The 27928-nt window shown below is 36.8% G+C and overlaps 1 protein-coding gene across 1 annotated transcript; it reads left to right on the forward strand.

Annotated features, from left to right (window-relative positions):
- The first annotated feature begins 5111 nt into the window (after positions 1-5111).
- LOC149795681 (uncharacterized) lies at positions 5112-27878 on the forward strand. Its single transcript, XM_089965541.1, has 9 exons — positions 5112-5224; positions 8716-8854; positions 13795-13915; positions 16973-17080; positions 17622-17705; positions 19657-19948; positions 20161-20379; positions 22738-22901; positions 27689-27878. The coding sequence occupies exons 2-9, from the start codon at positions 8730-8732 to the stop codon at positions 27821-27823; spliced, it is 1248 nt and encodes a 415-aa protein (XP_089821667.1). The 5' UTR covers positions 5112-5224; positions 8716-8729; the 3' UTR covers positions 27824-27878.
- Positions 27879-27928: the final 50 nt, after the last annotated feature.

A 27928-nucleotide genomic window follows, 5' to 3' on the forward strand; every position in this document is an offset into this window, starting at 1 on the left:
TAAATATGTTTCTTTTATGTTCAAATGTTTATGTATTTAATGGATAGTGTTTAGACCAAAGCACAGGCCAGAGAGCCCATGTATATATATATACTTGAATAAATGTTTTGAACCCATACAACAGACTTTTCTTTATCGAGTCTCTATTCTATCTGTGAGTCTTTCTTTAGAATATTTCTGTCCTCTTTTCTGTGTGTTTCAATGTGTATTTGTTTGTTTCTGTATGTCTATGTTTGTCCCTATCAACCCTTTGTCTCTACAAATACATTTCACCCTATAAAAGGTTTCGACCCTATAAACCTATGACGTTACCAATGTTTAATTCCCACTGATCCCCAGGTGACATTCCCATGTTCAATTTCCATGTTCAATTCCCCTTGTTGCTAGAGTGACCCAGGGTTTTTCTCCATGTTAAATTTCCCTTGTCGCTAGAGTGGCCCAAGGGGTTTTGTAATGCTAATTCCCATTATCGCTAGGATGGCCCCATATACTACTAACGTGTTGTTCCTGCATCAGCGTTGTTACTGCACCGAGAAATTCTTTGCCAGGATCAACATGTAGCAGTTGTGGCCAGCAAATGCTGAAGCGAGTTCAGTTGCTGTTTTAGTCGATAATGGTTCAGCCTGTTTGTATCTGCTTGCAACAACTACGACCGTCAACGCGTATTTGTATGTGCGACGTTTATACAAGGCATGTGGTAAAAACAAGACAACTGCCTGATGAACTTGATTGGGTGTGCTGACATCAAACCGTTCATAGAATCGTTTTAGGACGTGGAAGATGAATTTGGTCTGTCGTGACAACCAATCTGCGGCCATAGCTCTTGTGACACCTGTTGCATTTGCGAGTCTTGTTTAATTGCTGATGTACCTCTCCAGTATCCGATTGGACTCCAATAAATCGACTCCATTAAGTAATTGTTGGTGCTTAATTGCCAGATCCTAATAATATTGTACATTTCATCGCCGATCTTATCAACCAATTTGCGAGTGATTCTTGTATGTTTTTATTCTTTATCGAATTCAGCGTGTGAAATAGCTTGACATTCGCGATATGTCGTTGTTGTAGATCTGGATTTTTTTACACGACAGAACGAACATGGCACACTTGATCAATCGCATTTACCAGAAATTTGCTTGGTTTTGGTGCACGTTGTTTTGCAAGTCTAATATCAGGGCGAGTTCCAGGAACGCAATAATTATATCCTGGAAGATGTTTCACCAAAGGATACTTAACTCATGGCACTCCAGGTATTTTCTCAAGTGCCTTAGCAATATCGCCGCCCGTTGTTTCAACAGAAAAACTCACAAATTTGTATTTTTTGTGTTATTTCTCAACGTGGTTGCTCTCAGAAATGTCGTGCTAGTGACTGTTGCATCGAACACAATATAAACTCATGATTATAAATCTGATTATATCTGTACAATATGAACGTGATTGACTTTTCAGCGCAAGTACCGGTCAAGCATCATCCAGTGTTAGCAAATTTCATTCGAGCTATTATAGTTGGTCCATCTCGGTTGCGTAAAACTAAGTTGTTGCTCAACCTGATAATGAGGTGGCTCAAGTGGGACAAACTGTATTTAGTAGCGCCATCTGTGGATCACAAACGATGATATCATGTTCTCAAGGAATTTAATGAATCTGCATCGGCAGAGGACGATGTTATTGAATTTATCACAGACATCGATCAAGCACCGTCCGTCGAGGATCTCAAAGGGGATCTCAACAATCTGGTGGTTTGCGATAATGTCATCCTTGAAAAACAAGCAAATCCAGCCAAAATATTTTCAGGGGGCAAACATAAAACACAGATATTAGTTACGTCACCCAGCGGTATACTCTGATTCCCAAAGTGATCAGAGATTACTGTAATTTCTTGGTTATTTTAAACAGTTTCAATACACATACGCTGAGAAATATTCATGCGAGATGGTGTCTCGGCGACATGGATATAGTAAGTTTAAGGAATTCTTCGCAAAGGTTCAGAAAACTCCGCATGGATTCATCATGATAAGTTTACACGATCCAACAACACCTTATCGAATTGGTCTGGATAAAATCTTTTATTAAAGAAATTCATTTGTTGTATAATGATCCAGGAAAACATCAACAAGATTATCTCTACGATAGAACAATCAACGATGATTTTGAGCATTGACGAGAAGATAGCAGATATACGCTAGCGGCCGAGTACAGATTTATCAAATTACTCCAACGCGAAATGGAATTATCATTTGCGGATTTACGCAAACACGATTAAAAAGCTCTATATGTTTCACTGGCAAACGCTATTGAGACAAAATACGATCAAATTTGTCTCGATAATAAGAAACTCGAGTGGCTGTAAGTGCACGTGCGAGACAACTAAAGCGACTGTGTTGGAGTCTATTAAGTTTCCTGCAGAATGAGAAGAATAGCCCAAACAGAAAGAAAAAATAACGACAAAAGAATATTTTTGTGGTTTATTTTGTCACTGGACGATAGAGGCTGTTCGTCGTGGATTGTTTCACGGTGAACCATTTCATGGTCTATCACGCACATAAAAACTAACGACTAATTCTTCCCAAACCGTGTCCAATAATTTACCGTCTTGGTCGGTTAGATTAAAATGTATTCGTGACAGCGATGGATTATGACATTGTAAAGAAACAGGATTAGTGGGCACCGACACAATCAAATGGCATAGCGCGACATTACATTAACGATTTTGTGTTTAAGATTATCATTCGGATATTCAATTATAAACCGCTCAAAAAAAAAACCCCTCAGATTGCTCTGTGCATTTTTATGTTCCTGTGATATATTGTCAATAAATGATTTATAAGAAATATTAGGACAGAATGTTTGAGTAAAGGTATTAAGATTGAAATTTTCTCTAAATTGTATTAAAAGTAAGTTTTAATTAAATTATATTGAAAATAATGTTCCACTAAAATATATTGAGATTAATTTTATCTAATTGTGTAATACAACTTTATGCTATTCTATAAAGATCGCGCTTTACAAGCAAGTGCAGAAATCCATAAACTACATTTCGCTTGTATCTAAAGGTCAGCAATTTAGATTTGGTGGGAAGCTGCTGCACAGGAAAATTATTAAATCAATAATGGATGAGTTACTCAGATGATTCACACGATGTCCCTGGGAAAGGTCGAGAGTTTTGATCTGACTGGACAGAGCGAGAGCAAAAACTGTATAAATAGAGAAGCGGATTTGCGAAGAATTAGTTCGTTCCTCGAGTCAGAACAGCTTTGTCTTTTCCTTACAGCAATCCCGTACCTCATTCCCCAAGATGTAGCCGTATTTACACCGTTATGGGTGACATCCTTGTTAGAGAGCCTGAACTCCTTCTTCTCTCTCTAACCATGGACAAAGACATTTCTTAACTTATGCGTAATCCCTTCTCATAGCAAGAGATGAAAAGAAGGTCATAATACAAACATTATCATAACAGAAATCCCCCCCCCCATTCGTGGCATTGCTGTAGTTCTGATTCCGTCGCTTTTACATCATCATAAAACCAACCGGGGTATATTTCACCTTTTATAACATAGTCCGTCTCATCTTAACGCACGTTACTTTCTTCCAGAACATTCTCAATGTTTTTGTCAGTTTCATAGAATCTTACCAATATTATTCTGCCGTATCTACCAAATCTGTATCTCTTTTTATCTACCTGACATTTCCACTGATAGTGTTGTCTAAGCCCTGAATTTGTTAATGTTGTATATTTGCCTAAAATAAAATCAGATCTTTGTGGTCGTGGTAGTTCAACATAATCAACATAACCTGGTATCTCGATGGCGGCACTCAGAGCTGGATCGTGTACCTTGACAGCGATCTTTGATTTCATTCTACGTTGAAGTGCGTCGTTGATTTGTTCGATTTTATATGATCCTGTTGGGATGGTAACGACCTTCCAGATTGGGGCTTGCCCACCAGCTGCATCAGCTGAGGTTTGATGTAAGAATACCAGTGAATTATTAGCGTCTAATCTACAAAATGAATGTTCTCTGATATTTGGCCAACCATAATAAAGTCGTAATTGTCCTAGTGCGATTTCAAGTGACCTACTATTAGGGGCTTTTATCGGAGTTGGAAAAGCAATATAGACATCTGTGTTGTTGTTGCTAATATCATTGTGGTAGTCGGCGGTGTTGTGTTAGAGACGATCTGTTCCAGTCGTATGGTTATTGCTGCGGTCATTATTATCTATACGGCGGATTCTAAATGTGGTCCTGGTAACGTTGTCAACATTGTTTTCCGCAACGTTGTGTTGGCGTTCTTGTGATACCGATAATAAATATCCCTGATCACAGCGAAATCTTTGTCTAATATTGCATCATCGTTTAATCCCGCTGACAGTATCGATGATATATTTATACACGCATACGTCGCCTCATATGTTACGTCTGTGTGCTCATGCAATTTGTTACTGGTACATGTAGATATTTTTCGAGATGATATTGAGTAAACCAGCAACACTGCTTTCTTGCCTTAATTTTTTTTAGTGGGTTGTATAGTTGCTTGATTGATAGATTAATGTTCATCCATCTATGTCTGTGTTGTATGTGTTATATATGTCTATGTCCTCCAAGCGTTCTAGTTTTTCTCCCGCTGTTTGGTCCAATTGAAGTCAGCCTCTTGCTACATTGTTACCAATGTTTAGTACCATGACATCACCTCACCTGTTCTATTCATATTGTCCATATACAACAACTCTACTTTCCCTTGTTCGTATATACGCCCAATATTCCACCATGTTAAATTTCCCATAGACCCTAAACAGGGCCATGATATCCCCAAGTTAAATTTGCTATAAACCCTATACAGCGCCACGACCTTTTTGACTGCGTTTTACATAGACGCTATACAGCCGCACTATGCTACTGACTTGATTTAACTTTGTTTAAGTCAAAAGAATATTGACGGTCAAGAAACAATTAAAATTTCTTAAGAAAGAGAGACTGTTTGCTTATGCATTAAAAGAATAATTACAACGGGGAAGAACTTATTTGATGTTTGAATTTCAGAAATAAACGCTGAGAATTTGTCCGCTATCCTTCCGCCAACTAAGTAGGTTTTAATCTATGCCGGATGTCACTTTTGGGATATAACTTCCGCTCCTCGTGGAATTGCCCTTCTGCCTCAACTTATCATTCCTTTTTATTTTGTTTTTGTTTGTTTTTTAAGTTCGCCTTTATTAGTAAGTGGCAATTTGGTGAGTATTTTAACCAGTTGAGTATTATGAAATTACATTAGTTGATCAGTATTTTCTTTTGACTAAAATATACGTTAATTCGATTACCGGGCGTATTGTAATGTATTTTCGATTGGTAGCCATAAGATGAGCTATGTGAAAATCTTAGTGGCCGTTTATAATTGTGGATCTGAATCCAAATCTTTGGTCGCTATTGACGTTGAAACATTTTGGAACAGAAATTAGTCCTGCAATATGAGACCTCGACCCGGATATTTATGTTTTGGGCGTCGAGGTCTTACTGCCTAATGCCGGGAATGCCGAAATCGGGTTAAGCTGAAGTATCCTTCGTTAACGAATGAATAAAAATATGTTAAGATTGAAGAAAGTGTTTAGAAAGCTTCATTTCGTTCAGATTTCTTAATCATCCTTATAACCGATTAACTGAAATGTAGGCCAACGGAACATGAAAAAAATGCCCATTTGCTTGTATGGGAATTCGAAGTTATTAGGAAAAAGACATCAGAGTAAGTAAAGTCTGACTAAAACATCATAACTTTAATTTGTCAAAAAGCGCAGATATGGGCGACTGCTGAGGTGGCCTAGCGGTCAGAGCATCTGTCCCAGATGTGGGAGGTCTTGGGTTCAATCCCTGGCCGAGTCATACCAAAGACTTACAGAAATGGTACTAACAGCTGCCTCGTTTGGCACTCAGCATCAAGAGGTTAGTGTTAGGACTGGTTGGCCTGGTGTCAGGTAGACCAGCAAGTTGTTCTCCACCTTTTGTTTTTGTTTGACTGGCGGCGGAGACCAACGTTATTATGCACTACTTGTGCTGAAGCTGTCCACAGATGTATCTGCGGATGATTGGACTGCGCACTATTAATTAATAAATTTATCAAGACTAACCTTTGTATCCAGACGGTAAGTATAATCCCTCTTCTAATGATCCACAGCGTTAAATCTATTAGAACACACACTTTTTTAGTATAAATCCCTGTCAGAACAGAATACCTGTGTATTCATTGGCTGTTGATCTCAGATTTGAATTTCACGCATGCATGTAAAGCAGCATCACCACAAGGTAAGAGTAACGCGTGAAAACCGTCTTGCGAGGCATGTATCACTGGGATCTTACTAATGCTTGGGTGGGAGCTGTGTCGTTACGGCAGAAATTTAGGAGAGAGAGAGAGACAAACGTCATGTCAGAAATATGAGACAGTGAATGATAAATAAATTGTAAAAAGACCACAAACTGTATTCAGATGTGAAAATATGCTACACAATAATAATAATAATAATAATATTAATTTATTATTATTACTAGTGGTAGTATCTTCAATCATATTACTCTTACCTTGTGGTGATGCTGCTTTACAGGCATGCGTGGGTAATTCAGATCTGAGGTCAACAGCCGATGAATACACAGGTGTTCTGTTCTAACAGGGATTTATACTAAAAAAGTGTGTGTTCTAAAGGATTTAACGCTGTAGATCATTAGAAGAGGGATTATACTTACCGTCTGGATACAAAGGTTAGTCTGAATAAACTTTATAATTACATCTGCAGACAGCTTCAGCACAAGTAGTGCATAATAACATTGGTCTCCGCCGCCAGTCAAACAAAAAAAACGGTGGAGAACAACTTGCTGGTCTAGGTGTCAGGATAATGTGACTGGGTGGGACATCACTATAAACTGCCACACTGCAGACATCGTAGCGATATGACTGAAAAATTGTGAAAGCTACATCAAAATTCCAAATCACATGACATCATACATCACATCACAAAACAATGCACAAGTTCAGAAGTAAACCCAACCGTGCATGACAAGAATCCTACAGTACTAAACATTTCTTAAAAATGCAACTTTATTTATTGCTAATATAAATCTCTTGCTAAGTCACAAACAAGAATAGAAAATATTTGCATGATACTACATAAGCCGAAGCTACATAGAAAATACACAAAACTCAAACGTGGTAGTGCAATAGTTATAACTTGTACATAAGAAATTAATAAATAACTTGCATACCTCTACAGCTGAAGATGTGCTTAAAGTCCTTAAAGTACACTGCTTACTGACAAGATGTTCCGTAATATACAGATTTTGTCTTATGGTGAGGCATTTATACACAGACGATGCTGCAATACATGTCTGTGTGCTAAGTATTGGGTTCTTCCCATCGAAAGCACTTTTCACGGGCAGCTTAGGATGAACCAAACTCACTACATGTGTATTTCTAAATCTTTGTACAATATACCACCCTCTGGTATTGTTGTACAAAAAAATGAAACCAGAGCACATGTATTTAATAAATAAAAGGATTTATACGATTCCGTGATATATATATATATATATATATATATATATATATATATATATATATATATCAGAGGTCTTGGAAACGCTTAATTACATGGATTTGGATGCACATTTATTATCTGGAAAGCAGAAAATCACTTGCACAGGAGTCCTTCGTATGCATGCAGTATATGGACAGCAAATTCAAATGGCTTGCCAGTCCTGCTTCAGCCACCTGCTGAGTGAGAAATTATGTTGATCAATTGATCATTTTAGCTGTACTGATATTTACAATGACAGAATTCAGTGGCTGAAAAAATCCAAATGTAGATGTTGTCACTGCCTGAGTACATTGAAAGAACATGATGCTTATCGCTGTGTGGCAAGTTCAGAGACTTTGACTAGCTGTTGAGTGGTGGGAAAATGTGCTGATATTTATGGTGACTGAATTGAGAGGCTGAAAGACCCAGTGATGTACATGTGGTCATTATAAGAGTGCATTAAATGACAACTTTAGCTTTCATTATTGTGTTTGTTTCCAAGTGCAGCCGAATAAGTGGTGCATGTGACCTTGAAATCAAGATAGAGTGAGACTTAGACAAAATGCTGTTTGCAAATTTGAATGAGTATTTTGGGGTTAAAGGGCAAAGATTGTAGTGAGATTCAGCAAAGTGCTAAAGTTGCTATAAATGATAGTTTGCATAGAACATTAGCCAGATGTAAGAAAGTTGTGATGCCTTGCTTAGTGCATGGAGTTAGACCTTTCGTTGGCCTGACATAATTCAGTCTCACTCTAATGGACAAAATGGAATAAAACCCTTCCTTGGCCTGACAATTCAGTCTCACTCTAATGGACAAACAAGAGCTATGTGTCAGTAGAATTCAGAAAATCAAACTCATCAGCAACCACTGGTTCTTTTCATTTGGAAATATATCCACTTCATCTGGAAAATATACCAAACAGGTTTCTGGGAGAGGACTTTTGCTGGTGGGACTCCTATTTTCCCCCAAATAGGAGTCCTAGACTCCTAGTTTTAAAACCCTAGCGAGGCCTGTTTATATATATATATATAAACACAATTCTTCTGCAGTTTCATAAATATTCCAATTTTAGGGAAGTAAACTTTTCAGCCCTGAGACAGGTTGTGGGGAAAAAATTCCATAATTTATGAATCCCAAAATTTTGTTTCTTTTGTCTGATTCACAGGAGAAAGTGGTACTATGGTGGTGTTTACCTGTAATGCATGTGGGGAACCACTCAAGAAGAATCAGGTCGAAAAGCATTACCAGATCAAGTGTCGCAGATGTGAAGTGTTGTCATGTGTGGACTGTGGGAAAGACTTCTGGTATAAATGCAACTTTTGTTTCATCTACTTTGTATATTTGGTTGCCAGTAAGGTCTATGAAGAATATGTTGTTTAACATTTTCGAATTTTTAATAATTCATATATTTGTGTGTTTTTGTTAAATTAAATTTTAAGATTCAGAAAAACTCAAAAGTAATGTTCCAGTTTGTCAAGTTCCTTTTTTAACAACCAAGAGAAAGGTGTAATGACTTAGGCATCTGATTGCATTTCAGAGTAATTTCACTACACCATTTTGCGATTTAGTCAAATATAAACCTCTCCCTCGATAACTTGCACACCTTGGGGTCCACAAACATAGACCACACTATAAGTGAGGGCGCGAGTTACCGAGGGACATCCAAAATTTAAAAAATAAACATGCTCACACATCAAGTATGTGGGAGGGGGTAGGGAACTGGGCTGTTTATTGACCGAATCCTCATTTTACAATCCAGTTGATAATAATTGTTAATAACGCTCTTTTTTTAATGAAGTTGTTCGTTATTCTGTATAAATAACATTTATTTTCAAAATATCCAACATGTGAAAGATCGTTTATATTGGTTTCAACAACCATCACGTGTACCCGAAAACATGTGTATTACATCACTGCTTTTTGTTTTGTTGATCAGTCCTGTTCCTGGAATGGTATTTAATCGCCAAGTCGGGAGTCAAAGCAGCAGGGAACTAGTCTAACTGTTGATACACCTCCAAAAATGAATCCTTTTTTTCTTAAACACTAGCGACATTTATTTTGTGAGACAAATTGTCTACGTCAAAACTCAATTTTTGTATTATTCAGTTAGTACAATATTGATGTCGTGATTTTGTTGGAAGTAATAGTGAAACTTATTATCCTTGAAGATATCTCTAATTGCCAGTTCAGAAATTCTCTGAAACTTGCTTGCCCACAAGGGTCCGTATTGGAAACCATGCTCTTTTTGTACGAAGTATTCATTTCGCTTGGTTGCCTTGTTATCTTTAATCACATTTATGAATGAGTCAGTTAGTTTAAGGTTGTTTAATTATGTTACATACACAATAACATTTGTAACAGCGTTTGATTGATCAACTGAAATGAGTTCACCCGACATACGACTGTGTCCGCTAGATTTTAAGTATGTAGGATTTGCATGCCTTTTAGTTTTTACTTTTCATTTTATTCCACATCCTTTATTTGACTCAAAAGATGCAATTAACGTGATAATACAAAAGAGGCCATCTATTAATTCATTGCAACAATACAATAAATACTTCTGCAAGTCACTTATCAAAACACTGTCGGCACTTAATTAGGTTCTTAGACAAACGCTTGCAGACATAGTTGTTATGGTAGATTGACACATTTTACGTTTAAATACACGTTGCATTTATGAGGAACTAAAAGATAGAATTAAAACACAAATTTAACTTAATAAAAATTATTTAATTGGCATTTAAATATTAATGTACAGCATACACTGCGTAAGTGAAATTTTCACTGATTGAAATTTCCTTGAATATCTTTAATTACGGTATACTAAGTATGTTGTTTGGAAAGAAAATGTAACCAATTATATGACTTCTAATTAAAAGTTGATAATTTCAAAAATGTTGATTAAGATTTCCAGGTCCTATCTACTATTTTTGACCATAAAATGAGTGACATATCAATGTTTCAGTTACCAATTTTGATTGCGATTTTCTTCAACTTCAAGAAATAGGGATGATTTTTGGGGGTATTTTCTTTTTTTTTTAAAATGGGATCCACATCTGACCCCGCATTATAAGCAGGTTTGCGAGTTATCATGGTGTGAGTTATCAAGGGAGTGGTGTAATGTGTATTTTTTGTCCTATGATAAAAATAGAATCTTATATTTGTGCTTGTTTCAAATAAAATTTAACACTCGTTACATTTGAAATGGCATCCCATGTAAGATCCTTTGTAATTTTAATTTTTTAAATTTGGAACTTTTTTGAATGTTTATAAATGTTTCAACATGTAGTGTTATTTTATCCCTTAAATCATCAAGCTAGCAAAAGTGTGACCTTGTTCCAAGTCCATATAGATGCCTGTTTCTTACACTTTATTTCAGTAACAAAAGAAATTAAAGTTATGGTGAAGTATTTCGTACATTTGTATTTTTGATTTATTTTGTATTGATGAAAGAAGAATGAATTAGGTGATAGACCAGAAGAGCTTATGCAGAGATGGAACTTTTCAGTTTTAATCGGAATCCAGCATTTTAATGCTGACAAATTTTCTTTTTTCAGCTTAACTTTTTGTTTTTTATTTTTAAATCAATATATAATAATTTCTGGATATAATTTGAGTCCGAAAGAAAGTATCAAAGCACCATACACTGGAGGTTGATTGTGCATGTGGGAAATTTTCATGGTTTCATTATTTCATTGTGCATTTTGTGCTGCTTTGAATAATGTCTCACAAAGTCCAGATATATTGAAATAATTTCATTGCTTCTATGGAATTTAAATTCACTGAAGGAGGAAAATGTATGGGCATCATTAAATTTGACCAGTATAATAAAATCATTTTAAATGAGCTGGTTAGAGCAGAAGCATATCAATAAGCCAGAGTTATTTTCCAGGGTTTTTGTTGCGGCTGGTTCCATCCCTGCTTATGGTGTGACCTGTTATTATTTGTCTATCCATTTATTAGTACAAGTTGGTTATTTGTCCAAATGTGTTAGTACCAGTTGGTTATTTTTCTAAATGTGTTAGTACCAGTTGGTTATTTGTCCAAATGTGTTAGTACAAGTTGGGTTTTTATCCAAATTTGATAGTATAAGTTGGTTATTTGTCCAAGTTTGTTAGTACAAGTTGGTTATTTGTCCAAATTTGTTAGTACAAGTTGGTTATTTGTCCAAATTTGTTAGTACAAGTTGGTTATTAGTCCAAGTTTGTTAGTACAAGTTGGTTATTTGTCCAAATTTGTTAGTACAAGTTGGTTATTTGTCCAAATTTGTTAGTACAAGTTGGTTATTTGTCCAAGTTTGTTAGTACAAGTTGGTTATTTGTCCAAATTTGTCAGTACAAGTTGGTTATTGCTACTTGCCTAGAAGCACTTGGAGGACTGCCATGAAACTTTACACCCATTATTCCGATGATATAGTAGGTCCTAAATGAAAATTTTGCTGCTCGGACCACAGTGGCCTTCCTGAAAAATGTGATGTCACTTCTCCTGACTCATTAATATGGGGCTTTCACCAAAATACTTTTTATGTCCAGTTTGGATAAAATAAAGAAGTGTACATCTGATATCCATTATGGCCACCATAGCAGCCATCTTGAAAATCTACTTACCACTACACTCTTAACTGAAAGTCATATTGATGTGGAATTTTCACAGGAAGACCTCTTATGATGTTTATTTGGTCCATAATGAAGATGTCACTGATCTGACATTAACTATGGCCATCATGGCAGCCACTGGTCTGACATTCAGTATGGCCATTATGACAGCCATTGGTCTGACATCATGTATGGCCATTATGACAGCTTTTGGTCTGACATCATGTATGGCCATCATGGCAGCCATTGGTCTGACATCATGTATGGCCATCATGGCAACCATTGGTCTGACATCATGTATGGCCATCATGGCAGCCATTGGTCTGACTTTCAGTATGGCCATCATAGCAGCCATTGTTCTGACATTCACTATGGCCATCATGGCAGCCATTGGTCTGACATCCTGTATGGCCATCATGGCAGCCGTGTGAAAAACGTACATAATGCTACTGTCCTAATTATAAGTCATATTGATATGTTTTTTTTGCCAGAAGACTATAGCTTGCTGGTAGCTTCTTGTGAGTCAGTGGTTCTTTCTGGGGTTTTCCCAGGTTCTTCCTCCACCATTTATACTGGCATCCATGTATAGCCTATCTTGTGCTGAAAAATGGTGTTAAACCTTATTACAATAACCAGAAGACTTCTAGTGGTGTCCACCATTAGATTTATGTGATTTTACATCCAAAAGACATCTGAAGATATTTATTTGGTCCTAAATGAAAATGGTGCCAATCATATGTTCAAAACGGTTGTGATGATGGCCATCTTTAATTTTGTTGTTGATACTTGTCCAGAATGGATGGTCATAATAATATGGGGTTTTCACTTACAGACTTTTTTTCTAATGATGTTAGGTTGGTCCTAAAATGAAAATAGTGACTGTCTTCCACATTGGCTAATTTAAAAATCTTGTTATTTCTGTAGAATATCAAAGATGGTTCAACACTTGACACTGAAAATTCTTTTTGGACAGTAAAACATTAATGCCTTTGAGGATCTCTTGTATTCATGGTAAATTTTTTAATTGACACCAGAGCAACGCTTGGTAGGTTATATTGTGCTGAGGCAAGTTCAGTAAGGTGCCATGCCCAAGGTCACATCAGAGTTGTTATTACAGGATCTAATGGTGAGATTTGAACCCACACTTTGATCCAATGTCCAATTCCTTAATGATTGATCCACTGTATAAAGAAGAAATAAAATGAATCAGTGAGAAACACGTTGGTACACACTACCTTGATTTTGATACAGAATTCTGCATGAAAGTCTACATGTACATGATTTATAATTGCCAATAATGCAAAAAGTGCCAACATTGTAATAGCAAAACCAGTAAATCAACAAATAATTTATTTCCCTAGAATGCAAAGTGAAAATAAGTGACCTAAGGTGCAAAAGAATGCCAAATATGTGGGTCATTTCAGATGGAAGATTATGTAAAATTGTCAACAAATTTGATTCCAGAACATTTTAAACTTGCAAATAAGGTTAGGCCTTGAACTCAAATTTGAGTAAATGTCTTAAAAAATCATGACCAAAATCAGGTAGGCATAACCCTCAACATGACAAAATCCAGGTACACAATATAAATTAAATATAAATAACACTTATCTTGATGTGCATTTTTAAACCATACATTTTACTTTCAGGGGAGATGAATATCAGAAACACACAAAGTGCATCAGTGAAGAGGAAAAATACTCAGGGAAAAATTATAAACCCAAACCAAATGCTAATAAAGGAGAGGCTAAACAAGAGCAATGGATACAGGTGAGCAAAATACATTAGTATGATTCTATTGGTGTCATGAGTTTTTCTGTATGGTCATTATACCTAACCCAGCGGAGAAAAAGCTAATATATATCACATTGTCAATAGTGATTTCTAAGTGTGGGTGTATTATCCTTATTCAGTTTTAGCCTTTTACTAATGGGGCTTAAATATAAACTGTTTGTGATAGTCATACCCATTTATAGCCATTTGTAGTTATACCTATTTATACCCATTTGTAGTTATACCCATTTGTAGTTATACCCACTTGTAGTTATACCCATTTGTAGCCATTTGTAGTTACACTCATTTCTACACATTTGTAGTTATACCCATTTGTACCCATTTGTAGTTATACCCACTTGTAGTTATACCCATTTGTAGTTATACCCATTTATACCCACTTGTAGTTATACCCGTTTGTAGTTATACCCATTTATACCCACTTGTAGTTATACCCATTTGTACTTATACCCATTTATACCCAGTTGTAGTTATACCCATTTGTAGTTATACCCATTTATACCCATTTGTAGTTATACCCTGCCAGATCTATATTTCTGTCTAGGCCCTTCTGCAGCTTCTTCCCATCTGAGTGAATAAAAGCTGTTAATTTTCATGAAAATGATTCAGTTCTTTCAAACATTTTGAATTTATAAGCCAGCCTTCTGCATCTCTGTGCAATCAGTCAAATTCATTCTACTCCAAGTGAATTGCTTGGTTGATATATTAATCCCAATCATTGAATTTGGGGGGGGGGGGGAATTTACTTGATAATGTTGAGTAGCTTCATTAAAAAATACATACTGGGATGTTTGATGGGTCTCTTTTTGAGAAGGGTGAAGACTACAGGAATGGCCTGTTTTTCAAAACAGTAGTTTGGGGAAGGATCTGCTCAACTGTGCTTTGATATGGCCCACTCACTCAAACAGTTCATTTGCTTCAAATCAGAAGCATGGGAGGGTTTATTGCAGTCTACAAATGTTCAGGTGACATGTTCTTAGATGTGGGATCTACAAATCGTTCCCTTCAAATGGAATGAATACAATAATATTTGCAATGGAGATGGGGAAAATTAGTTTAAGAATTCAAACTAATTTCATGCAAATTTTAGCAATGTAATTGTGCTGTCACATGTGGATGGAGTACAAGCCTTGGAGGGTCACATAGAAAACTTTAAACAAAGTATCAGAAATAGTGACATTGTCAGATGTGGATGGAGTACAGACCTTGGAGGGATGCATAGAAAACTTTAAACAGACTTTGGAGGGTCGCATAGAAAACTTTAAACAGAGTATCAGAAATACTGACATTGTCAGATGTGGATGGTGTGATGTGATGTGATTTGAATTTTTAACTTAGACAATTTTTCAATCATATCGCTACGATGTCTGCAATGTGGCAGTTTATAGTGATGTCTAGCACTTGGGCATCATGCCGTAGACATGTAGCATGATGTCCCACCCAGTCACATTATCCTGACACCATGCTGACCAGTCCTAACACTACTCTCTTAATGCTGAGCGCCAAGCGAGGCAGCTGTTAGTACCATTTTTGTAAGTCTTTGGTATGACTCAGCCGGAGATTGAACCCACGACCTCCTGCATCCGTGGCAGACGCTCTAACCACTAGGCCACCGGAGCAGTCTCAGATGGAGTACAGGACTTGGAGTGTGAATAGAAAACTTTAAATAACTGCAGTACAAAGTATCAGAAATACTGACGTTGCATGCAAGTTTGCAAGTCACGCAAAAATTGGACATATTTGTGCAATAGGAAAACAATGATACATGAAAACACAAATTAGTTCAGATTCATAAAATTCATTCTGCAGTATACAAGTTTTATTGAACTTTTATAATAAACTGAATACATAGAAAAATCACAAAAAAATTAAATAGTAAGGAAACTTGTCTGTCCATACAAAATTGTGCAGATGTAGGTGTACTAAGTACTAAGAGAAATATATGTGTGCTTGAAATTTGGGTAATTATTTATAACAGACATGCATGTATGATTGAAATTCAGGTAATTATTTATAACAAAAATGCATATGTGCTAACATAAATGCCCATGTACTTGAAGTTCAGGTAATTATTTATGACAGAAATGCCTGTGTGCTTGAAGTTCAGGGCCCTGTTTCATGATGCAGGGTAGAGATGGCTCTCTCTAGTTTATCTCCAGTGTCTTTATTAAAAAATGATTAAGTTTGAACTGGTGTGGCCCATTGCAGTATGACCTTCCAAGGTCATTTGGTAGCGTCTCATTGACATGGCTCTGGAATTTTCACTGTATTGGTGGGTGGGGGCACGATTTCTCAATCAGCCTAATACCTTAGATATGCCTTCTGTGGTGTAAGGGGATTAAATTGCCTTGTTCTCTTACTTATTCTCCTAAAGTATTATGATCTGATAACATTTGAAGAAGACAAATTGTTGTGAGTAAAATGTTTCATCATTTATGTTCACTCATTAAATGGATACACCATCCTACAGTTACGTCCTAATGGTAGAGCATGCAGTCTTCTCCAGTAGGTAACTGAAGTATGGATGGAATTTGGTACCAATCCCTCTGTCCAAGTTAGATCACTCTTGTACGAGTCCCACCTATGTGGGGAGACAACATTTAGCTTTTTGGATCTGTAAGGTAATGGTTGTACTAATGTGTGTGTGATTTGGATTTTTAACGTAGCTTTAACAATTTTTCAGTCATATCGCTACGATATCTGCAGTGTGACAGTTTATAGTGATGTCTAGCACTGGGGCATCATGCCTCAGACATGTAGCATGATGTCCCACCCAGTCACATTATCCTGACACCAGGCCGACCAGTCCTAACACTAACCTCTTAATGCTGAGCGCCAAGCGAGGCAGCTGTTAGTACCATTTTTGTAAGCTTTGGTATGACTCGGCCATGGACCTCCCACATCCGAGGCAGACGCTCTAACCACTAGGCCACCGGAGCGGTTGGTTGTACTAATAAGGTATTAGGATTGCTTGTGTAATAATGAAGAAAAAAACCCAACATATTTTACTCCCAGAATTGGTTTTCTTTGCAGCAAGTCCAGGTGGCAGTAGAAAAGAGCAAGTCAAATCCACAGTTAAGAAACACATTGGAACGCATCCAGGACTACCCCAACATACCAAGAAAAAAGAGCAAGTTTGAGGTATACTTATATCAGTTTGCTATGACAAAAGGAATTAATATTTGTCAGGTCATTTGTGTGTTCTTGCATATATGTGTGTGGATTTTAATGCAGATTTATGCATCAAATTGTGTGATATTGATCTGTTCATTTTAATATCATTTGTACCATTCCTATTGCTATTTTACCTAAATTAGCTGTATGTATTAAAGAAAGGTTTGTAACTCTCAAAATCACTTGGGTACCACTTCATAAAGATATGCCCATATTTACATAATTGTAAATAATGTTTACCAACTTAAAAACTATTGAAAAATCCTGCAAGATTATTTGCACACCCAGAATTAAAACATCTGCATTATCTATAACTGAATGCCAAAAAGGCCCACAACTCTACATCTTTACATAATGTTGACAAACTTTCAAAAAGGAGACAGACAGACAAAATGACTTTCTCTGCATCCACATTCTGCTGCCAAAAATATCAAAGGTAAGCAGTGTGAAACCTGTTCCTTGTTTTAGTCATCAGTTTACTGAATGGTATACTGTATTTTTCTTGTAGAATTTTATGAAGAACAGCCTGAATGTGAGAGATAGCCAAGTGGTTAGTCAGGTTTGGGATCTGCTGATGGTCAACATTGATAAGGTATATGTACCATCAAGCTTGATATATTTAATTCTTTTGGATTCACCAGCATTAGCAATCGACAACACATGGTATATAACTTTTCTGGTGGTGGTGGCAGCAGTGGCAGTAGTGTCAACATTAAGATTTTGTGTACAATTTCATTTTCAAGGTAATCATTTCACATACGTATTGATAATTCTAATACCTGGTGTATTGATAATCCTAATGCCTGCTGAAACTGACTGTCAGAATCCTTCAAAATATACAGTACGTCAGATTTTAAAATCTATGCCTAGGATGAATGTAATGTCATATCTACAGATGACAGATTCTTTAGCACTTGACCACTAAACTTGATTCAGTACTTGTACAGTAGAACCTGTCTTGAATAACCACCCCTTCTGCTGTTATGCACATGCCTTTCTCCATAATTATGTATATCCATATTTTGTACTTAATCCTTGTCCAAAATCAAATTAATGGTGCACCTGACCAGTAACATTTCTCTGTAAACAGTATAATACATAGATTATATTTCTCTCTGATTATACATTAAATATTCAGATAATTATCAATGGAAGTAAACATATTCTGTCTGAATGTACAATATTAATTTTTCACTTGGAAATTCCTAAACTTGTTAACTTTTAATGTTTTAGAGAGGAGAGTGACCTAGATCCTGGCTCTATTATCATGTCTAAGTTTTTCATATAACGCTTTTTGCTTGAAAAATTATTCATAATTGTCTTGGCAGCCAAAGTTCAAAGACAGAATCAGTCTCATTGTTGTGCTTTGTTTTAATTTGGATGGATTTATTTGTTCAAATTATTATTCACTGGAATTAAAAAGTGCTTAGTAATATCCTTGGACTTTCATTAATTTGGAATTATTGTGAATTCAGACAAGGACATTTAAGGATTATGTTATTGGGATACATCACAAGACTGTTAACACATCACCATATCCCAGGTCTTTGGCACAGTAGCACATTTGAGACTACAGGCACATCAACACATTAAATATCAAAATTGATTTGGAATACACCGAATTCAATTTAAACTTCATACATTTGGACTTGTGATAGAACTTTTGTGACTATTTTGGATTTAATTCACAATAGTGGTAGTCCTTTTTAAAAGTTTTACTTTGTATTCTAGGAATATTTGTTGAATTTTACAAAACTTGTTGGTTTTCGCTGTTTTCTGTTGCTTAGTTTAAAACCATAGAGTTGTAACACTGCCAGAAACCAATGGTCTCTCAAGACAAGTGGTCACTCATAACAGATAATAATAATATTAATGTAATGAATAAATCTCTGTATTACCGCTCCGGTGGCCTAAATGTTAGAGTGTCCGCCTCGGATGGGGAAGGTCGTTAGTTCGATTCCCGGCCAAGTCATACCAAAGACTTACAAAAATGGTACTAACAGGTTAGTGTTAGGACTGGTTGGCCTGGTGTCAGGATAATGTGACTGGGTGGGACATCATGCTACATGTCTGAGGCATGATGCCCCAGTGCTAGACATCACTATAAACTGTCACACTGCAGACATCATAGCAATATGACTGAAACATTGTTAAAGCTACGTTAAAAATCCAAATCACACACACACACAAATCTCTGTATTGATAAGCTGGTCTCTTATAACAGTCTCTCAAGACCAGTATTAGGGTTAACAACATAACATTTTGTTCTAGAATTATAAACTTAGATGCTGTTAAGTCAGAATTTTGCAAAATCCACTCGTCTTCTCACCCTGACAAGTTGTGGATGAGTGGTTAAAGACAAGTTGCATTATCTTTGTAAACAGTCAAAAGTTTATATTATGGTCTGTTGTCTAGCAGGACCAGTGACAAGTTAAAATTGGTTGAGTAGGACCAGTGACAAGTTAAAATTGGTTGAGTTGTGCAAGGAAATCATTTAATTGTCTTTTATTTTCATTTTTTCTATACAAAATTATCTGGTAAAGAAAATGGAAGCTGAGAAGTCAACATCGGAGACTAATGGTATGGAAGAGCAACAGCAGCCTGAAGAACTCCCTGCTAAACTGAACAAGAGAGAGAAAAAGGAGGAAAGAAGAAAAAATATGAACAAGAAGGAAAAGAAGGATAGAAGTATTCCTGAAACAGACTCTATTGTAAATGGAAATGGTGAAATTCATCAGAAAAAGAAGACTAAAAGGAAACATGAAAAAATGGAGAGTAATTCACAGACTCTGGAGGAAACAGAGAGTAACTCACAAACTCTGGAGGAAAAAGAAGGTTAGGGCCTCAGTTTTTTCCACCTTATGAAGTAATTTTTCACTGTCATAAGTGAATGTTACTATTAAGTATGAAAAATCTGGTTATTTAGTGGGTCAAGCGTATATGTCATAAGGGGGGAAATAAGAACAGAAATGTTAAGGGTTTCATGTTTTCTTATGTAAGCAGTTTATTGTAGCGACTGTATAATTGGTTTGATTTTTATTAAACAGATTCTGATGGTTTAGAAGATCAGCAGCAGCAGCCTGAAGAAGCCAGACTTAGTAAAAGAGAGGGAAAAGAGGGAAGAAAGAAAGAGAAGAATAGGAGTGATCCAGAAACAGAATCAAGTTGTCTAAGAGGAGACAGTGAAATTCATCAGAAAAAAAAGAAAAAGAAAAGGAAACATGAAGAAATAGAGAATGATTCACCATCTCAAGAGGAGATAGAAGGTTAGAGTTATGTCATCAATTTTCATCCACAGAACTACATAGTCATAGACAGCTTCTTTTATTAGTGGCCTAAACATTTAGTTAGGTTCAAAAATGTACATAGCTTTCGTGCACTAGAATTGAAGAACTTGTGGTACAGTCAAGTTCATTAGCAGTTTAAAATGTGTACATGTTATAAAGGGGATCATAAGTTTTCAGATTTCAACATTTATATGGCAATCAGGTGGACTATACTGATGATAAAAATGTTGATTAGGCAAAAATGTATGTGTGTTTCTAGTTGGCCAACTATCCATGTTTCTCATTGCCAACTAACACTTTTTTCCCGCATGGCAAAAAAAAAACATACAAAAAAAATCACATTAACTGTATATAATGTTTAAAATGAATAAGAAAGAAAAACTTCCTACCTACCCTAATTTTAATTGTTTTTGCAAGATTTAAGTGATTCCAGTTCTCATAATATTTAATTTTCATATGAACATATCAGATAGTGTTCTGATCGAAGTAGGAAATTCTCCATATGATGTTCACTTGTTTGCCAAAGGTTCTGCATAGAAATAATTAAAAAATTACAGAAATTCATGGTTAGAAAATTTCAATTTCTTACTATACAGTAGAAAAGTTGGTCATTGGGGTAAAAGTTTGCAACTGTGGCAGTAAACATTTAATGCAGCATTTAGTTGGAAATATTTGAAAATCCAAAAACCCAAAATGGAATCAGGAGTTACTGTGACTCATAGAAAAATGGTTTCTGCACAGTAACTTGAATTCTTTATCATCTGCAGTTTCCATTAATATGAATAGATATCATTAAATTATTTCTCAAAATCCAGATTTTGTTTAAAGCATCCTTGCATGAAGACCGTTGAATTTTATGCTGATCCACCATCATATAGGGTTTAATGCCATTTCTCAGCACAAGATAGGCTATACATAGCTTTCACATACACACATTGGCCAAGCCTGAGACTTGAACCCGCATGGACAGAGGTGAAAGATGAGTACTTTAAACCAATCAGACCCCCAGGGCCACTCCACTCCCCTGCCCCCCTCCCCATCAAATATGGACAGAAAGCATCCTGGCATGGAGACCTTTCAAAGATTGTACAGATGATGTTGAGTGGCTGTCATTAGTAAAAATAGATAAACTTTTAAAACATAATTGTAAAAACAGCATAAACTGAAAATGAACAAAACTGATGAAGTATCTTGGCATAAATAATATTAAATGTTTGGTACCAATGATGCTAATGTTTTCACAGATCTGGTCACCATTAAAAACAGAAATAAGAAGCCTATGATTTTTTTTTTCTTTTTAAGAAACACAATTCAGAAAAGAATCACGGCACAGAGGCCTTCAAATTTGTATCAGTGATGCTGATTCACAAATATGGCTGCTGTTATAATAAATATAAACTTTAAACGAATTCTCAAAACTAATTTCACAAAAGCCTTTTGGCATCAAGGCCTTTAAATTTGTTACAATTGATGCCAATCAGCCATCAAATATGGCAGCTGTTTATTAAAATTATTCCAATTTTTAAATGACTTTTTCTCAAAAACCTGTGCATAATTTAACCAAATTTGACAGAAAGCATCCTAGCACAGAGACCTTTCAAGCCTGTACAGTATCAAAATGGGCACTGTTACTACATATATGAAAACTTTGAAAGGACTTCTCACAAATAATTAACTGAAAAATTTACCAGATTTTACAAGTGGCCTCATGTGATGAAAAGCCTTTTAAATTCATACAAATGATATCAATCAAATTTGGCCACTGTTTTGAAAATTAGAAAATCTTTGAAATGACTTCTCAGACACTTATGAACAAGATTTGGTTAAATTTGACACAAGGCGTCGTAATCAGGCCATCCCAATGATACTTATCTGCTGTCATTATTAGAAGAAGAAAAAAAACTTACAAATTCTTCTTAAAAACTGCTCTGGTGAAATTACCCAAATTTGACAGAAAGGATTAAGGCCTTTTGAGCTTGGGGTAATTACTCAGACAGGAATCACATGTATATAGCAAGACCGGGAATCAACGTTAGAACTTGGTCCAAAGAGGAATCTTACCGGACAGCTTAGATCAGTAAGAGGTCAGTTGTAGACATCATACAACTGTCTTGTTTTCTTGCAGTACTTTTGCAAAATATGGAGATAAATTAGTATCCAAGAAAGTTTATCCCATTCCCAACTTTTCATGACAAGATAGGACCCCTGGCATATTGTGGAAGAAATAATATAATAGTATTAAAATCTTTGTAATATTGAACAATAAAGGCCAACAGTAGATAAATAGTCCCAAATACATCATCAGATTGTAGAGTAATATGTTTCTGAATACTGCAGAAATCAGCATTGACCAAGGTGATGGGGAAAAGGAGAATGAAGAGGAAAGATGGGGAAAACCTCCCCAAAAAAAGACAAAAGTCGTGTTTAACTGGGAAGAGGTCATCACTCAGGTGCTTAAGTCTAAAGGAGAGGATATATCTATCAAGAAACTGAAGAAAAAGGTAAAAGGAGTTTTAGGGTTAACATCTAGGATTACCAAACAGATCTTTTAACATTATAGAGCAGGGGTGCACAACCTTTATCGGCCAAGGGCCAAATTGCATTTTCTAAGACCACTCGAGGGCCGCAAATGCTAATTTTTTAATAATAATTACTGTTCTCGGGCCAGATTTCTGCATTGTTTTAATTTGCCCTGGGGGATGGACAGAACACGTTCATGGGCTGGGGTTTGTGCACCCCTGTTGTAGAGAAATCTTTTTGTATCCCAGTACTGGTCATTCATGGCACATGGTTGTTAGCTTTACTGGTCATTCATGGCACATGGTTGTTAGCTTTACTGGTCATTCATGGCACATGGTTGTTAGCTTTACTGGTCATTCATGGCACATGGTTGTTAGCTTTACTGGTCGTTCATGGCACATGGTTGTTAGCTTTACTGGTCGTTCATGGCACATGGTTAGGATTAGCTTTACTGGTCATTCATGGCACATGGTTAGGATTAGCTTTACTGGTCATTAATGGCACATGGTTAGGGTCAGCTTTACTGGTCATTCATGGCACATGGTTGTTAGCTTTACTGGTCATTCATGGCACATGGTTAGGGTTTGCTTTACTGGAGAACTTATGCAATGGCATTTTGTCAGTCTAGCATCTGGTGTCTTTTAACACAAGTTTGGGTTTTGTCAGTCTCGTATCCGGTGTCTGTTAAGACAAGTTTGGGTTTTGTCAGTCTAGCATCCTGTGTCTATTTACACAAGTTTGGGTTTTGTCAATCTAGCATCCGGTGTCTATTAACACAAGTTTGGGTTTTGTTAGTCTAGCATCCGGTGTCTGTTAACACAAGTTTGGGTTTTGCTACTACTCCAGTGGACACATCAAATAGTCTAGTTGCTTATATTAAAATATTGACCCTCAGACATCCATTCATGGCAACCATCACGAAACTCTGGTTATTAAAAATTCTGCTGATGTCTAGTTCATTCTATGTGAAAATGGACTGCTTCAGTGGCCTAATGGTTAGTGCATCCACCTTGGAAGCAGGAGTTCATGTGTTTGAATCCTGGCCGAGTCATACCAGAGACTTACAAAAATGGTACTAACAGCTGCCTCGCTAGGCGCTCAGAATGAAGAGGTTAGTGTTAGGACTGGTCGGCCTGGTGTCATCACTATAAACTGCCACACTGCAGACATCGTAGCGATATGACTAAAAAATTGTTAAAGCTACATTAAAAATACTAATCACACACACACACTAAGTGAAAATGATTATGTTTTGACAGTTTATATGGCCCCCATGGTCGATATTATGAAAATCCTTCTGCAGTCATGTTGACATGGGATTTTACTGAAAGACTTCTTATGATATCAGGTTGGTTCTAAATGAAAATGATGCCCTCAGCCCTTAAGTATGGCCACCACAGTAACCCCAAAAATGAAAATGGTGCCCCTCAGACCTTCAGTATGGCCACCACAGTAACCCCCAAAATGAAAATGTTGCCCCTCAGACCTTCATCATGGCCACCACATTAACCCTCAAAATGAAAATGGTGCCCCTCAGACCTTCAGTATGGCCTTTTTATTAACCCTCTAAATGAAAATGTTGACATTTTTCAGCACATGATAGACTATACGTGGCAGCCAGTATAAACGATGGAGGAAGAACCTGGAAAAAAACCAGGAAGAACCTCCAGTCCATGGGAAGTACTGGCAATCTTTCTCTCATACCTACATTGTCAAAGTCCGAGACTTTGACAGTGGTGAGGTGGTAGTGATCGGTAAAGTCAGGCACTTTAGACAATTTGACCCATCTGTCCTCATTGTATGGCCTCTGACCAGTCAGTAGCAGAGTCCCTGTTTGGACTGAAGGTGGTTCCTGGTAATCTTGTTTGTAATGACTGAACAACAGGCTCCCCTTTTATGTCTCCTCATCCCAGATCAGAGGGCCACAGCAGTGGATACCTTCAGTTTAAGATTGGATTTTCTGTTTGCTTACACCTTCCCACCATTCAGAATGATTCCTTTAGCGTTCCATTAAGTCAGGACGTCCACTGCACAGGTCATTCTGATAGGCCGTCTGTGGCCCACTCAACCAGTTGCTAGGCCAGCACAGGACATTACCTCAGAGGAGGGACCAGCTGTGACAGTACAGGGGTCTCTTCTCCTCAACAGCCCCCAGATTGTCCACATTCACACTTGGCTCATCACAAGCTATTGATCCACTGGGACAATTTTTGAGAAGGATGACAATTGCATCACCCAGGCCAGGAGAAGGTTTATATTGAACTCTGATGCAATGTGGAGAATCTTTTATGCAGTAGGAAATGTCTTAATTCTAGCTGTCCCCTCTGAACACAGTGGCAAAAATTCTTCTCTTCCTGTTTGGTTTCTACTGTTAAGGACTTCAGGGCAGCCCTCTTCTATTCAAGTTCTGTACAGGCCAGGTCATTGGTTTAGACCCTGATCTTTTGTATTTTATTAAATATTTTGAGCTGTAAGGACCAGTATCTCACTCACTAATGTCAAAATGGAATCTTGTGTGTGTGGTGGACTTTTTTGTCATAAGCCTCCCCATATGAACTGCTGGGTGAATCTCGCTTGGAGAATCTTAAAACTTTCTCCTTGCTGTCCAGTCTGTGCTGGGAATAATCAAGATAGTCTTCTCTACCCAGTTAGGGCATTATGGTTCTATCTGGCCACAATCTCTAAGAAAAATCTTTTCCTGTATATTAAGGGCTCCACTGATATCCTGGCATCTGTCATTTCCAGGTGGAGTGCCCTCTCTATTAAGAGAAGCATATCAGTCCCTCATTGAGAGTGACCTTTTGTTCACGAGCAATAAAGCCTGTGACTAATTTTTGGGTGTATTTCAATCATGGCAGACTGAGACCACTTTTTGTTCTTTGGCAAAGCGTATTTTCCTTGTGTCCAATGGTTACAATTCAAAACGTGTCCCAGTCTGCTGCCAACTTACAACAGTTGTGAGTATATCATTTTTAAAAATTTTTTTTTTTTTAGGTGACAGGTAATGATTTACAGCTATTAAAATGTAGGGAGAAGGGCACGGTAAAAGTTTAATAATGTAATACATAACCTGTCACTATTGCAAGATTCTCTTCTCCCACCCCACGTTTGATGGTCCAAGCTTAGTCAGGGGCCAAGTCAAAGAGGAAGAGTATCCTGCACGAGCCAGTGATGTGGTAGTCAGACTGGTTCTGGGGACCCAGGGTGGCCAAGTGGTCTAAGGCATTCACTAATACAGATCACTGATATCTCACCTCCGTCTGCATGGGTTCAAGTCTTGCGCTCAGCAGACATGTTTTGAGAGAAAGCTTGCTGGTAGCTTCCCTTGGGTCATTGGTTCTTCCTGGGTTTTTCCTCAAGTTCTTCTTCAGCCAGATTTACTGCTTGCCATGTAAAACCTATCTTGTGCTGAAAATGTGCATGAAGCCCACAAAACCACAAACCAGACTGGTTCTGTGTTCTCTTCTAGACTGTTCTACATAATATGTTAATGAAATTATGGGCTCAGATGATGTTATTTAGTGTTCCTGAAGGCTAGCAATAGTGACTTGTATATTAATAATCAAAATCAGTTATTCTCTCCCCACCCTCAGTACAATCCCCTACATTTTAATCCATTTATTATTATCTCTTCACATTCAGGGTATTGTGCCAGTCCATGGGGCAAGCCAGTATGTATGTATAATGTTCTTGAATTCCTTCTATACCAGTAAAACTAGGTACATGAAGATTGGGTCAACAATAGTATTGTGAGTGTATGGTGGGAGATGATGGGATCGGGGTGGTTTTTCCCAAATTTCAAATAGCTCAAGAGATGTTGACTCTGTCCGAAAATTGACTTATTTTGTAAGACTGACATTTCTGGGTCATGTGTTTGGGTCTTTCCCCATGCCATTGGAGCATAGTCCTTGGATCACAACATAGAAGCACTGGGCATAAAAAGACAAATGTATACATGCAACTGATATTTGCCACAGGAGCCATCCCTACCTAAGGGACTTAGCTCCCGTGTCATACCATGGAGCCTATTGAGGTTACCACCCTAACAATTTTTGGACATAAAAAATTAATGCAACTGATATTAGCTTCAAGGTCCATCTTCACTAAAATCAACCATAAAAGTTCTGTGATCAATACTTGTTTTTTTTTTTTTGGTCTCTGAGTGCAATGAAGGGAACTCTCTTTTAAAATTTTTGGACATAAAAAATTCATGCAACTTATATTAGTTCCAGGGTTCATTCTTTCTAAAACTCAGTTGTAAAAGTTTTTAGAGCAATACTTTTTTATTTTTTATTTTATCTCGGGGAAGGGAATTCTCTTCCATCAAAGATGAGGGCCATTGGTGCAAGAGTTTGATTTAGAACCATGGAACCCTGCTTATTGTATTTGGCCTTGGAACAATTTATGTTGTCTATTTCAAGTGATTAGGTGTGATCCTAGCGATACTGTGGATTCATTTTTTTTTCATTCAATACCAGCTTGTGTGGATTTTCTAAGTACCTCAAAGGATTCATTTTTTTCATGCAACAACAGTTTGTGTGAATTTTCTAAGTACCTCAAAGGATTCATTTTTTTTCATGCAATAACAGTTTGCCACTATTACCATGTTGGTCAGAGATATATTTGTGAATACATGCACCAGCAAAAATATTTTCACAAAACAGTTAATAACAAAGAAATAAATGAATTAACATTAAATAAACAATATGTCACAATAGGAAGCCAGTATACTTGCTTTAATCTAATTTTTTATTTTTGACTATTGCAGGTTCTTGCAGAATATCTCTTCAAAGGAGGTTCAGTCAAGTCCGAAGAAAAACTCTGGGCCAAATTTGATAAGAAGCTTAAGAAAAATCCCAAATTTAAAGTTTTTAAAGACAGGGTAAAATTTTCTAAACACTAAGTTCTCATCAATCTTCATGTGTATCTTTATGTTTTAGTAAAGAATGAAATTTTTATTGTCACCTTTCAGTGTTAATCTTTTACCCCCAAAGTTGTGAAATCAGAG

This window comes from Sinohyriopsis cumingii, chromosome 7 (genome assembly GCF_028554795.1).
Source record: "Sinohyriopsis cumingii isolate HCF-2022 chromosome 7, ASM2855479v2, whole genome shotgun sequence".
NCBI classification, from domain to species: Eukaryota; Metazoa; Mollusca; class Bivalvia; order Unionida; family Unionidae; genus Sinohyriopsis; species Sinohyriopsis cumingii.